Below are 13,426 nucleotides of genomic sequence, written 5' to 3' on the forward strand. Positions count from 1 at the left end.
TTCAAGCGATAAGAGATGTATAATTTTTTTTTCTTGTATTTGGATTTTTGAAAGTCAAGGGTAAAGCTACATACAATCATTCTAAATAGTGGTTTACCATAAAGTTTGCCTTTGATACTTCTAAAGTAAACGCTTATTGATGTGCTCTTTTTATTTTTGCATGTTCTGGTGTATTTTTCTTTTTTCCCTTGTGCGGATTAACCTTTCCTAATGCGGTACTTTCTTTCTTATACACCAAACGGGGCATAAGAAACAATGCTTAGATGATGGGAATCAAAGAAAGAAGAGTCCACTCCTTCAATTTGGGCCCTTTCCCACCTACTTAGTATGAACTATTTTTTAAGCTCTGAAGGTCTTCACCTGAAGTGCTTCCATAGGAACTTGCGACAAGTAACTAATTTGCCAAGTTTTAAATATTGAGCTACATTAAGGAGAATTTCCTTGTTGTGTTTTACTTCTTCTATATATCGAGCCTCCCAACCAATTTGAATTCTCAGGTGGTGTGCCTTAGCTTTATGTTTCAGTTTTCTACTTATGCTACCTCAAGTTTAAAAGCAGGTTTTTCTGATTTGCTTGTTATAAAATGCTGCATCTTACTTTTATTGCAATAGTATTTATTTAGGATTTTTCTGTCATTTCTTTGAAGTTTCACTGTTACTACTGTAGAGGACAAGTCATTTATACTTCTTGTTTTTATAGGAAGTAATACAACATCAAGGTTGAAGCAGTTGGGAATGGAGTTCACTGTATGGGTCTTCAAGCATGTAAGATTTCATGACCTATAAGAATCTCCCACGATATGATGATGCTCAACAATCCCGTCATGTGCTAATAAAGGAACTCAAGCATTGTCCAACACAGGTTAAAGAAAGATGTGGGAAGTGCGATAATAATTAGGGGTACTTGGGAACATTTGTTTCTAAAAATTAGAAGACTCCTTTACATGACTATTAGAGTATTGGAATGTTTTTACTATATAAGTCGAAGTTCATTTCACTAGTTCACCATGATGGTGCCAAAGTATATGCACAATGCGGCTGTATGGGCTATTCTTGATTTTCTGACCAATCTATCCAATTATATGTGTAAAAAGGTTTTCTATTTACACCAAAAGCATAAATGAAACAGGGAAAAGCTTTTCATATTCCTTTAGTTCTTTCCATTGCATTGGAACATCCTCCTAACCCTTACATTCCAAATTGTCTAAGAACTAAAGGAATATGAAAAGCTTTTCCCTGTTTCATATTCCTTTAGTTCTTTCCATTGAAACAGGGAATATTACGATTGTGAACAATCGAGCCAATGAACCCTGTGGAGTTACCTTTCTCCTTTATAACGCCTTTATGGATACACCACCCATAAAAGCTCGTTACTTAATGTGAATCATCCATTACGTGATGTCCTATTTATAGCAATGATCACTTTCCCATAATGCATCCAACCTATATTAGGATGTTAATTGTTAATATTAGAATAGACTTTTTGAAGAGTTAAGTTATTAGTTAGTGTCCAAAATGTAACAAATATATTGATTCTTAAGTTTGACACTTTTTGTTGATAGGGTAAGTAATTTTATTAAAACAATCAAAAAATTAAAAAATAATTTTATTTATGGTGGGGAAAAATTCCCGTGTACAAGTGGTATACCAAGGGTAGAGAATCCACCACATAATATGAGATTTTTTTGAACAACACCCAATCTTTTATACACGCTAGAACAGCGTGGGTGCACCCAAAAAATAGGAATCAGATGCTATTTCTTGAGATGTACAGTCATTCTCTTCCATAAAAAACTCTCCTCTTCCTTCTGAATCTCTAGCTGGAGAGTGGCACTTTCACTGTGCCCGGCATCACCCATTGCATCCCGAAGCATTTCAAAATTTCACACCACAAGCACACTGCCACTGGACAATGTAGGAGGAGGTTGGTCCACATCTTCACCTGAGCGTTTGCATATAAAGCAGCAGCTAACATATGTAATCCACGTTTTTTCTCAAAGTCTCAACTGTCAATATAGCTTCCCTTGCAGCCAACCTGGTGAAAATTACACCTTTCTTGGTTCCCTAGGAATCCAAACTGAAAAGTGCCGAAAACTTGACTCTTCCCTCACCAAGAGCTTATAATACTCTTATAATACTATGACTTTACAGAAAACAACCATCTCTTCCCCCCCTCCATGAGTTCTGATTAACATGAGATACACTTTACGTGTTAAGCATTTCAACCGAGCTTCAGAATTCAGCTACTTCCCAATTCTGAAGGGTCCTTACGTTCTGACAGTTTGTTATCAAATAAATGCAGGGAGCAATGGACCAATTGAGGCTTATGGGCCCTGTTATACTGACTGGAATTCTGAAATCTCTTGATGGTTATTCAGCATCAGAGTCAGGTGCTATTGCTCATATAAAACTGAACTTTGTTCAACTAGGCCATTTGAGATTGATATAATTGGTTTAGTATAATTTTTAACAAGTATATGCCCAGATACTATTGCACGGGAGACCAAATCATTTGCCTTCCAAGCAATTGGCTTGCTTGCTAAGCGGATGCCTCAACTTTTTAGGTATGTACATTATCTGATACCTCTTTTCTTTTCACTCTCTCCCTCTCCCCCACTCCCGGGGCCTTTCTTCCGTTTTCAGATAAAGTAGATATAATTTTGATGTGCCATTTTCTTTTTAATTTTTACAGAGAAAAAGTCGATGTTGCTAGAAGGCTGTTTGATGCCCTGCAATCTGAGGCCCAATTTCTTCGTCTTACTATTCAAGAAGCTACAAATTCCCTTGCTTTTGCTTACAAGGTTCTACATATCAGAGCTGTCAACACTATATGTTGCTTATTTAAATTTTCTATTGTCTCCACCCTTCTCCTTTTATTACATCTTCTGATGGATATACGGTTTCCAGGATGCACCACAACATGTATTAAATGATCTGGAGTCGCTTCTTCTGAGAAGTTCTCAAGTGGTAGGACCCATTTGTAGCATTGTTTCCTTTAGTTCTATTGTTCTAGTGTTACGGTTGTTCCAGTTAGTAGAGACTATTAAATAGGGATGCAGGCTGTTATTTATTATTTTATTATCTTTCTTTTTTAAAAGGAGGAAAGCGAAGTGCGCTTTTGTGCTATCAGATGGGCGACCTTGTTGTTTGACATGCAGCATTGCCCAAGCCGATTTATTTGTATGCTTGGAGCTGCTGATCCTAAGCTGGATATAAGGTTAGCTTATGAGGTTTACTGGTTAACATTAAGTGGAGACACTTGTTTATTTGGCAACTGTTGGATATCTTTATACAGTATTCTCCTTACGGTCCAGAATGTATTCTTGCATATTTAGAATCTTTGTACTGTTTCGTAGATTCTCTGAATAATTCTATCAATCACGTGGAGTTATTTCTAGAAAAGTATATTTTGGCGTGGGCAGCTCTACTCTTTTTGTACCATTTGTATACCGGAACTTAAATCCCACGACATTTATCATCTTTTCTAGAATGGATTGTTTTAGTATTAGTGCATGCTGAAATTTATCTAAGTTCACTCTGCTATTTTAATATTCTGGCATTTGATCTAATTGATGTGAATCTCCTAATGCTGGAAAAAGAGAGCCACATGGAGTGAAAAGGCATGAAGCTTTTTCTCAACTGAAAGTAAGCTAGCCCATAGATAGTCTGAGGATTCTGGGTCCAGGATTGCAAAGATGAAGCCAGAAGAAAATGGCTTCCATTAGTTCCCTAGGTGTTTATCTGGAAAAACTCTCTTAGACCCCTAAGATTTCGCTGCTGATCTTCTTTATCCTTTCAAGTGAGTGCTGTATAATAGATTAGTAGTAAGTAATGGAAAGAAAGCAGGAAGTAACTCACAAGAAAAGACATGGTATACCTCATTGTTGAAAATAATTTCATCTTTTATGGTTTCTGTTCAAGTGATGTCTGATATATTGTTTGTGATTTCTTGGATGGGTTAGTATCTATCTCCTCTTTCTGTACAGTCTACAAATGTGCAGCTTGTACTTTTTGTAGGGAAATTGCATTAGAAGGTTTGTTTCCTGATGAAGATCAAAGGAAAGCAGTAAGCAAAAGCCTCGACTTGAAGTACCCAAAACTTTCTGACATGCTAGACTATATTATCCAACAGCAGCCAGCTGTGTTGGATTCTGCTAGTGTGGGAGGTCCAAAGCTTCATTTTCCATCTAAAGCTTATGTGGCTATGATCAAGTTTTTGTTAAGGTGCTTTGACGCAGATATGAAGCAAAATAATTTGGTAGAAGGTGCCGATTTTTCAGTTGCAGTTGAGAGATTATGTTTGCTTCTAGAACATGCAATGGCTCATGAAGGTTCTGTTGACCTGCATGCTAATGCCTCCAAAGCTCTTATATCTATTGGATCTCATATTCCCCAGGTAGGCGGACATTTGCCGTGAATGGTAGGAGATATCAAATTCTGGTTTTGTATCTGATATATGGATTCGGGAACTTTTGGTTTACTAATATAATTGACAGGTGATGGCTTCACGATATGTTGATAAAATCACATGGATGAGGCAATTTCTGGGACATATTGACTTTGATACACGCGAATCTATATCTCGTTTAATTGGAATTGCTTCCTGCTCACTTTCTCTTCACAGTTTGTCTGATCTTATAACTGAGTTGATCTCCACAATTGGTGCAGCACCTAAGTTAAGGTTGTAGCTTTGATTTTAAAACATTTAGCTGCCTTATCGCTTCTTGTGAATCGTCTCCCTTTTGGAGCAACTGCGTTAGTTTTCTTATGATGTTCATTATCAATTCTTCCAGGTTTGAGATGCAGCACGGCGTGCTATGTACTTTAGGATATGTTACTGCAAATTGCATGTCAAGAGCTGTTTCTGTAAGTTTTTTGTCCTTCGGCATTTCTCCAAAGTGCATCCAGGTGCTTTTGTTAAATTTCCCTGTCATTTGATGTAAAATGCGTGGTAGAACAATATGCTTACTAATTTGTAGCATCAGCAGTGTATTTGGTTCATATGGATACTCTCTTTGTTACTCGAGTTTAATTGTCATATTTGTCTTATATTTGTGTTAGAAAGTGGACGTTGGGCTGTTACTTTGTCTTTTACATGTGGGGTAATTTGCTTGACAGGGTGATAGCTAGTTTAAGAGGAGAGGCGTTGCAATCACCATAAGAGACACAATCTTGTAGGAACAAATTCAGTACTAGTGTGTGACCATCTTGTCCAAAAGCTTAAGCTATTAGAGAGAGCACATTTTTATTCATTTAATCATGGCTTCAACATGTGGTCCCGCATGTGGGGGCTCGAGTTTTTTCATGGGCCAAGCATGTGAAAATTCTTTTTGATGTGTTGGTGGGACTTGAACCCAGTACCTCTACCTGCACAATACCATGTTGAAGTTTTTGACCATCTCATCTAAAACTTTAAGCTGTTAGAGAGAGCTGAATTTTTGCTCATTTAGTTATCTCTTCAATATTGCCCTTCACGTGTGTGTCTGATTTTTCTATGCACCAGACGCGTGAAAATTCTTTTTGATAATGGATGACGGTGAGACTTGAACTCATGATCTTTCTTGATCTACTACCATGTTGAAGTGTGTGATTATCTCATCTAAAAGTTTAAGTGGTTATAGAGAGCACACTTTTATAAGTTTATTCATTAAATTATGTTTTTAACATAGGTGTCCCACATCAGTGCATAAAATGTGTTGTTTTCTCTTTATATGGTTTTCGGCAATCCTCACCTCATGAGCTAGTTAGGGTTGCGTTAGGCCCAAGCTCAATTTCGTATCATGGCACCAGAACAGACTGTACTTATTCTTGGTTTACTTAGTTTTAGGGCCCCATTTAAGTGGTTATAGAGAGCACACTTTTATAAGTTTATTCATTAAATTATGTTTTTAACATAGGTGTCCCACATCAGTGCATAAAATGTGTTGTTTTCTCTTTATATGGTTTTCGGCAATCCTCACCTCATGAGCTAGTTAGGGTTGCGTTAGGCCCAAGCTCAATTTCGTATCATGGCACCAGAACAGACTGTACTTATTCTTGGTTTACTTAGTTTTAGGGCCCCATGTTATGTTGTTCCCGTCCCAAATGTCAGTCCTGGGCATGTAGGAGAGTTAAGTTTCTTACATTGGAGGAGAAAATGGAATGTTGAGTTAGGCCCAAGCTCAATTTCGTATCATGGCACCAGAACAGACTGTACTTATTCTTGGTTTACTTAGTTTTAGGGCCCCATGTTATGTTGTTCTCGTCCCAAATGTCAGTCCTGGGCATGTAGGAGAGTTAAGTTTCTTACATTGGAGGAGAAAATGGGATGTTGTCTCCTTATATAGTCTTGGCAAACCTCACCTCATGAATTAACTTTTGGGTTGAGTTAGGCTCAAGGTCCATTTCTTATAAAAAAACAAGTTCACACTTGTTAACTTGAGTAACCAATCATTGAAATGAAGACCTAAAATTGACCAATAACTAGATCAACCACAACAACAACTACAACAACAATCCAGTGAAATCCCACAAGTGGTGGCTGGGGAGGGTAGTGAGTACGCAGATCTTACCCCTACCCCGAGGGAGTAGAGAGGCTGTTTCCGAAAAACCCTCGGCTCAAGTAGACGAAAAGAGACAAATACATCAGTACCATCAACAGAAAACATAGAAATAATAACGACATAAGAACCAGAAAATAGATGAAAAGCAATAACAATAACAAGTAAATAAGGCCCTATACTATGGATGACCAATAACTAGATCATGTTGAAGAAATGAATACAGTCATGTGCTTAATGATGATTATGACAATTCTAATTGTGAGGCTTGTCTGGCAAAATGAGAGACCAAGACATTTGAAAAACTGTTATAAATATATTATATTATGGATGTTCATTTAGTACTCCGTTTTAAATAAGCTTCCTGAAGAAGCTTATCCATACGAGACTCCATCGTAAATATGTTTATCTATTTAGTACTCTATTGGAAATAAGCTTCCTGAAGAAGCTTATCACTTCGGTACCCGGTTATGGATAAACATTACCCCGATAGAAGATTATCCATACCGGGTATAATAAGCTTATCCTTTCGATACTCCGTTATGGATAAACATTATCCGCGGTAGAAGATTATCCATACCGGGTACAATGAGCTTATCCTTTCAGTACTCCGTTATGGATAATCATTACCCCTAGTAGAAGATTATCTATACTGGGTACAATGAGCTTATCCATTCAGTACTCCGTTATGGATAAACATTACTCACAGTAGAAGATTATCCATATTTGGTATAATAGCAGCTTACACAGCAGCTTCCTTCCTTCTATAAATAGAAGAGATTTCAGTTCATTATGTACATCAGTTTGAATTCGAATAATATATAGTTTCTCTCTATACTAGTCTTTACTTTACGGTCTTTATTTTATAACACGTTATCGGCACGAGACTCTGCCATCTCGAGCAAATACTTTGAAAGTATTAGAGGTACGAACTTTCTTTTCCTAAATAATGTCAAATCTTTCTAAACTTGAATTTGTAGCCCTGGATATATCGGGCAAAAGCTACATGTCTTGGGTGCTTGATGCTGAAATTCATCTTGATGCAATGGGTCTGGCAGACACCATCAAAGACAAAAATCAGGCATCAAACCAAGACCGTGCCAAAGCAATGATATTCCTACGCCATCACCTTGATGAGGGCCTGAAAATGGAGTATCTTACCGTTAAAGATCCGGTCATACTGTGGAATAATTTGAAAGATAGATATGACCACCTGAAAATGGTCGTTCTTCCACAGGTACGATATGATTGGACTCATCTAAGGCTACAAGATTTTAAATCTATCAGTGAGTATAATTCTGCTATGTTCAGAATTATTTCCCAATTGAAATTATGTGGTGATAATATTACTAATCATGATATGTTGGAGAAAACTTTCACCACTTTTCATGCCTCGAATATGCTCCTGCAGCAGGAATATCGAGAGATGGGATTTAAAAAGTATTCTGAACTTATCTCACATCTTCTTATAGCCGAGCAACATAATGAGCTATTAATGAAAAACCATGAAAGCCGACCTATTGGTTCTTGTCCATTCCCTGAAGTGAATGAGACGAACTTCCACCAAGCTAAACGTGGAAGAGGTCGTGGCCCCAGTCGTGGTCATGGCCGTGGTCGGGGAAGAAACCCCAATCATGGTAATAATAATGCACCAAAGAAGCCTCCTCACCACCAGCAGTGGAAAAGGAAGGAACAAAAGCATGAAGCGGTGCAAACGCCAAATGCAAAAAATACATGCTATAGATGTGGAGGAAAAGGGCACTGGTCATGTATCTGTCGTACGCCAAAGCACCTGGTTGAGCTTTATCAAGCCTCCATGAAGAAGACAGAGAAAAATGCTGAAGCAAATTTTATTTCTGAAGATAATTTAGACTTCATGCATTTGGATGTAGCTAATTACTTTGCTCTCCCAGAAGGAGAAACAAGTCATCTAATTGGTAATGAATCTGTAGAAATGTAAGTATTTTAATTTTTATTGTTTGTAATAGATAGTATGGTTATGTAATTGTTGTACATAAATAAAAGTTATGCTTCGTTAATGATGTTTACTATAATATATTTTATTTATGTCATTTTGAAGAATATGGATAATCCTCAAATTATGTTTGGATCAAAGACAAATCATGAAGATATTTGTGTTATTGATAGTGGAACAACTAATGCCATATTCAAGGATCAGAAATACTTTTCTTATTTGCATAAGGAAAAAGCAAATGTTTCAACAATTTCTGGTAATATAAGTTTGATTGAAGGCTCCGGAAGAGCCATTATATTTCTGTCTAAGGGAACAAAACTTATTATAGACAATGCATTGTTCTCCTCCAAGTCCCGAAGAAACTTGTTGAGTTTTATAGATATCCGCCGAAATGGGTATCATGTTGAGACAATAGATGAAATGAACAGGGAATATCTTTGTATTACAAAGAATATTTCTGGCCAGAAATGCATTGTAGAAAAGTTACTAACTTTATCTTCTGACTTATACTATTCAAAAATTAGTACAGTTGAAGCATACTCTATCGTAAACCAGAAGTTTGCGGATTCAAATAGTTTTGTGCTTTGGCATGGCCGTTTGGGCCATCCTGGATCAATAATGATGAGATGAATTACTGAAAATTCGAGTGGGCATCCATTGAAGAACCTGAAGATTCTTACAAATGACGAATTTTCTTGTGATGCTTGTTATCAAGGCAAAATGATCACTAGACCATCACCAATGAAGGTTGGCATTGAATCCCTTGCCTTTTTAGAGTGTATACGTGGGGATATACGTGGACCTATTCACCTTCCAAGTGGGTTGTTTAGATATTTTATGGTCCTAATAGATGCATCTTCAAGATGGTCTCATGTGTGCCTACTATCATCTCGCAACCTGGCGTTTGCAAAGCTATTAGCCCAAATAATTCGATTAAGGGCACAATTCCCAGATTATCTTATAAAAGCTATTCGCCTTGATAATGCTGGAGAATTCTCATCTCAAGCTTTTGATGATTATTGTCTATCAGTTGGGATAAAAGTTGAACATCCTGTAGCTTATGTTCATACTCAAAATGGCCTTGCAGAGTCATTTATTAAACGCCTGCAATTGATAGCAAGACCACTACTTATGAAAACAACATTGTCCACTACTGTTTGGGGCCATGCTATCTTGCATGCAACATCACTTATCCGTATTACTAAATATGTGTACTCTTTTTCCTTCACTAGGATTTTTCCCACGTGGTTTTTCCTAGTAAGGTTTTAATGAGGCACATTATCTTTTAATGAACATCCAAGGGGAGTGTTATAAATATATTATATTATAGATGTTCATTTAGTACTTCGTTGTAAATAAGCTTTTTCAATGAAACTCCGCCGTAAATATGTTTATTTATTTAGTACTCTATTGGAAATAAGCTTATCACTTCGGTACCCGGTTATGGATAAACATTACCCTCGGTAGAAGATTATCCATACCGGGTATAATAAGCTTATCCTTTCGATACTCCGTTATGGATAAACATTATCCGCGGTAGAAGATTATCCATACCGGGTACAATGAGCTTATCCTTTCAGTACTCCGTTATGGATAATCATTACCCCTAGTAGAAGATTATCTATACTGGGTACAATGAGCTTATCCATTCAGTACTCCGTTATGGATAAACATTGCTCTCAGTGGTATAATAGAAGCTATAATAGCAGCTTACACAACAGCTTGTAGTAGCAGCTTGCAGTAGCAGCTTATACAACAGCTTCCTTTATTCTATAAATAGAAGAGATTTTAGTTCATTATGTACATCAATTTGAATTCGAATAATATATTAGTTTCTCTCTTTTTTTTTGGTAACTAACTTCTTTATATTAATCACCAAAAAGTATTTACATAACAAAGCAAAGCTAACACAGCTTGCTAATCTTTTGCTTACTCCTTATACTAATCTTCCTAGAAACATAAACTACACACATAATGTTTGTTGCTAGGAGTGACTCTAGCACTAACTATATATGCTATATCTTTTGAAATTTGCTCCTCGTTTCTGCTCTTTTTCTCAAATACTCTTCTGTTTCTTTCAAGCCATATATGATAAACAGCTTCTGCATACATCATTCTGAATATCATCGCATAAGCAAGACTTCCCTTTTGCTTGACTTATGGTCCATTGAAGAAACTGCTGCCAGTTGCCATTTCCCAATTTCTGTCTTCCAAGCCATCTGCACATTGTGTTCCACACTTGGGTTGCATAATCACAATGCCAGAATAGGTGATCTCTTGTTTCCTTTTCTTTTTTACACATCACACACTCAGGTTCTACATTGACCTGTCACAAGTCATTAACCTGTCCTGGATCATCAACCACATGATGAATTTTGCTTTTGCCGTTGCTGCATTTTGAAACACCAATGTCTTCCATTCCATTCTTCTGTAATCTCCCAGTAGGTGCAAATTTGCTTCTGGGTCATCAGTTTCTCTCTATACTAGTCTTTATTTTATAACAAAAACCTTATAGTGCATGCTTTTTAGAATAGCCAGATAGCAAAACCATGGTGTATAGGCTAGCACAAAGAAATTTGATGCTGAGATGGGATCTCACGAGCTCTTTGATTGTGTTGACATTGTTGAGAGTTATCTATTGCTTATTAAACTTAGTAATAGAAAATATGCAACCAAAAAATTTGGAGATTTACTATCTTAAATGTTCAACTTGTGGATAAACCTATGCACTAACTGTTTATTTCCTTATAAAATCTTTTATCTATTGATTTCATTTAGATGCTTTTTCATTGGTTACATGGATCATATCCATGCTTTCATTTCTATGTGACAGATCCCAGAAACTTTACTCCAGAGTACACTTAAATGTTTGGTCGATGTTGTCAATTCGGAGACTGCCACACTGGCTTCTTTTGCAATGCAAGCGCTGGGCCATATTGGAATTTGTATCCCATTGCCTCTCCTGCTCGTAGACTCTAGTTCAGGTATGTTTGTATATTTATTGAGGTCACTATGGAATCACTGTATGTGAAGCATGTTGCAAGATAATTTATACTTAACATGTGTAAAACTGCAGTTCCTATATTGGTTGTCTTGCGTGAAAAATTAAGCAAGCTGCTTGCTGGTGATGACGTGAAAGCAGTTCAGAGAATTGTTATTTCCTTGGGGCACTTGTGTGTCAAGGAGTCATCGTCTTCACATCTAAATATTGCTCTTGACCTGATTTTCAGTCTTAGCCAGTCGAAGGTAGGTGAAATTTCCTCCAGCCATGGCCCTAAAAGAGTTTCTCTATATTCATGAAGTGCTCAAACACTCTTGTCTCTTGCTCAAACTGGAGGAAAATACCTTCTTAGTTGTGTTAATATCACTGTTAGCTCACATCTTTCTTGTGCTCCTAGCTGCATACATTGAGTTGTCATTATTTCATTTCCATCTTGGTTTCGTATTTTTGTTGTTAAATTAGGTAGAAGATATCTTGTTTGCTGCTGGGGAGGCATTGTCATTTTTATGGGGTGGTGTTCCTGTTACTGCTGACATGATTCTTAAGAGTAACTACACTTCACTTTCCATGAGTTCGAACTTTTTGATGGGAGATGTGTCTTCTTCAATGCCGAGCTCTAGCTGTGTGGACTCTGAAGCCAATGAAGAAGGCCATGGTACAGTTAGAGATGCAATCACTAGAAAGCTTTTTGACAATCTATTATACAGTAGCCGGAAACAAGAGCGCTGTGCTGGCACTGTCTGGCTTTTGTCACTGACAATGTATTGTGGTCAGCACCATGCTATCCAGAAACTGCTTCCTGACATCCAGGTATGTTGTATTTAACTTGACTCTGACAGTTCCATATCAGAATTTTGTATTACATCTCTGAGAAGAATCTAGAACTGATCTGGGGTTGAGGCGTGAGTTATTGTTGTTATATACCTGGGAAAAGTTTCTGCTCAACAGTATCGCTTTTCAGCTCTGATACCCTTTTCTATATTTAGCTAGCGTGATAAGCTGAACACTCCCTTAATTCTGGTGTCAATCAATCCATTAGCTGCCCGAACAGCTTCTAGTATTTCTCTTCCCCTGATAAATGCAGTTTTAGTAACTAAGCCGCCACAACAGCTTCTAGTATTTCTCTTCCCCTGATAAATGCAATTTTAGTAACTAACTAGTGGAGTATCTTTTTAACCTTGAGGCCTATGCTTCTGCAATTATCTTAAGAAATCAAAGTAACCCTCTTTTACTTTGTTGTTTCCAAAGCAAAACCTTTTATTGCTGACTATTGTTTTATTGTAGGAAGCATTCTCTCACCTTCTGGCTGAGCAGAATGAGCTTACCCAGGAGCTGGCATCTCAGGGGCTTAGTGTTGTATATGAGATTGGCGATGCTTCTATGAAGAAAAACTTAGTGAATGCTCTTGTTGGCACTCTTACTGGCTCAGGGAAGAGGAAAAGAGCTGTTAAGGTTTGATGACTGCTTTTGTCTTGCTAAATTCTTTACCAATCTTTTCCTGTTGTGTCTTTTTTGTCTCTACCCATTTTTTGCTCTGAAATCAGTTTTTTCATTTTGTTTGCCTAGCTTGTAGAAGAGTCTGAAGTGTTTCACGAGGGTGCAATTGGTGAAAGTCCTAGTGGAGGGAAATTAAGTACTTACAAGGAGCTTTGCAACTTGGCAAATGAGATGGGGCAGCCGGACTTGATTTATAAGTTCATGGACTTAGCCAATTATCAGGCATCTTTGAATTCTAAAAGAGGTGCGGCCTTTGGGTTCTCCAAGATAGCCAAGCATGCTGGGGATGCTCTGCAACCTTACTTGCGAGCTCTTGTTCCAAGACTTGTTCGTTATCAGTATGATCCTGATAAGAATGTGCAGGTACTTCTACATAAGTGCTTGTGTGGAGCCGATATTTCCTGTATCCCTAGTT

General features: G+C 37.4%; 1 protein-coding gene across 3 annotated transcripts in view; it reads left to right on the forward strand.

Moving 5' to 3' along the window:
* The window catches only part of LOC107793918 (uncharacterized), a 34,793-nt gene that overhangs the window by 11,494 nt on the left and 9,873 nt on the right, over positions 1 to 13,426 (forward strand). For all 3 annotated transcript variants that reach the window (XM_075237462.1, XM_075237460.1, XM_075237461.1), the window contains exons 9-22: positions 700 to 764; positions 2,302 to 2,389; positions 2,485 to 2,563; positions 2,692 to 2,800; positions 2,907 to 2,966; positions 3,098 to 3,216; positions 4,017 to 4,395; positions 4,496 to 4,680; positions 4,793 to 4,865; positions 11,347 to 11,497; positions 11,590 to 11,759; positions 11,977 to 12,324; positions 12,799 to 12,966; positions 13,081 to 13,374. In XM_075237462.1, coding sequence (XP_075093563.1) covers positions 700 to 764; positions 2,302 to 2,389; positions 2,485 to 2,563; positions 2,692 to 2,800; positions 2,907 to 2,966; positions 3,098 to 3,216; positions 4,017 to 4,395; positions 4,496 to 4,680; positions 4,793 to 4,865; positions 11,347 to 11,497; positions 11,590 to 11,759; positions 11,977 to 12,324; positions 12,799 to 12,966; positions 13,081 to 13,374 — 2,288 coding nt within the window. The remainder of the gene's footprint in view (positions 1 to 699; positions 765 to 2,301; positions 2,390 to 2,484; positions 2,564 to 2,691; positions 2,801 to 2,906; positions 2,967 to 3,097; positions 3,217 to 4,016; positions 4,396 to 4,495; positions 4,681 to 4,792; positions 4,866 to 11,346; positions 11,498 to 11,589; positions 11,760 to 11,976; positions 12,325 to 12,798; positions 12,967 to 13,080; positions 13,375 to 13,426) is intronic.

The sequence above is a fragment of the Nicotiana tabacum genome, chromosome 18, assembly GCF_000715075.1.
Source record: "Nicotiana tabacum cultivar K326 chromosome 18, ASM71507v2, whole genome shotgun sequence".
Lineage (NCBI taxonomy): Eukaryota > Viridiplantae > Streptophyta > Magnoliopsida > Solanales > Solanaceae > Nicotiana > Nicotiana tabacum.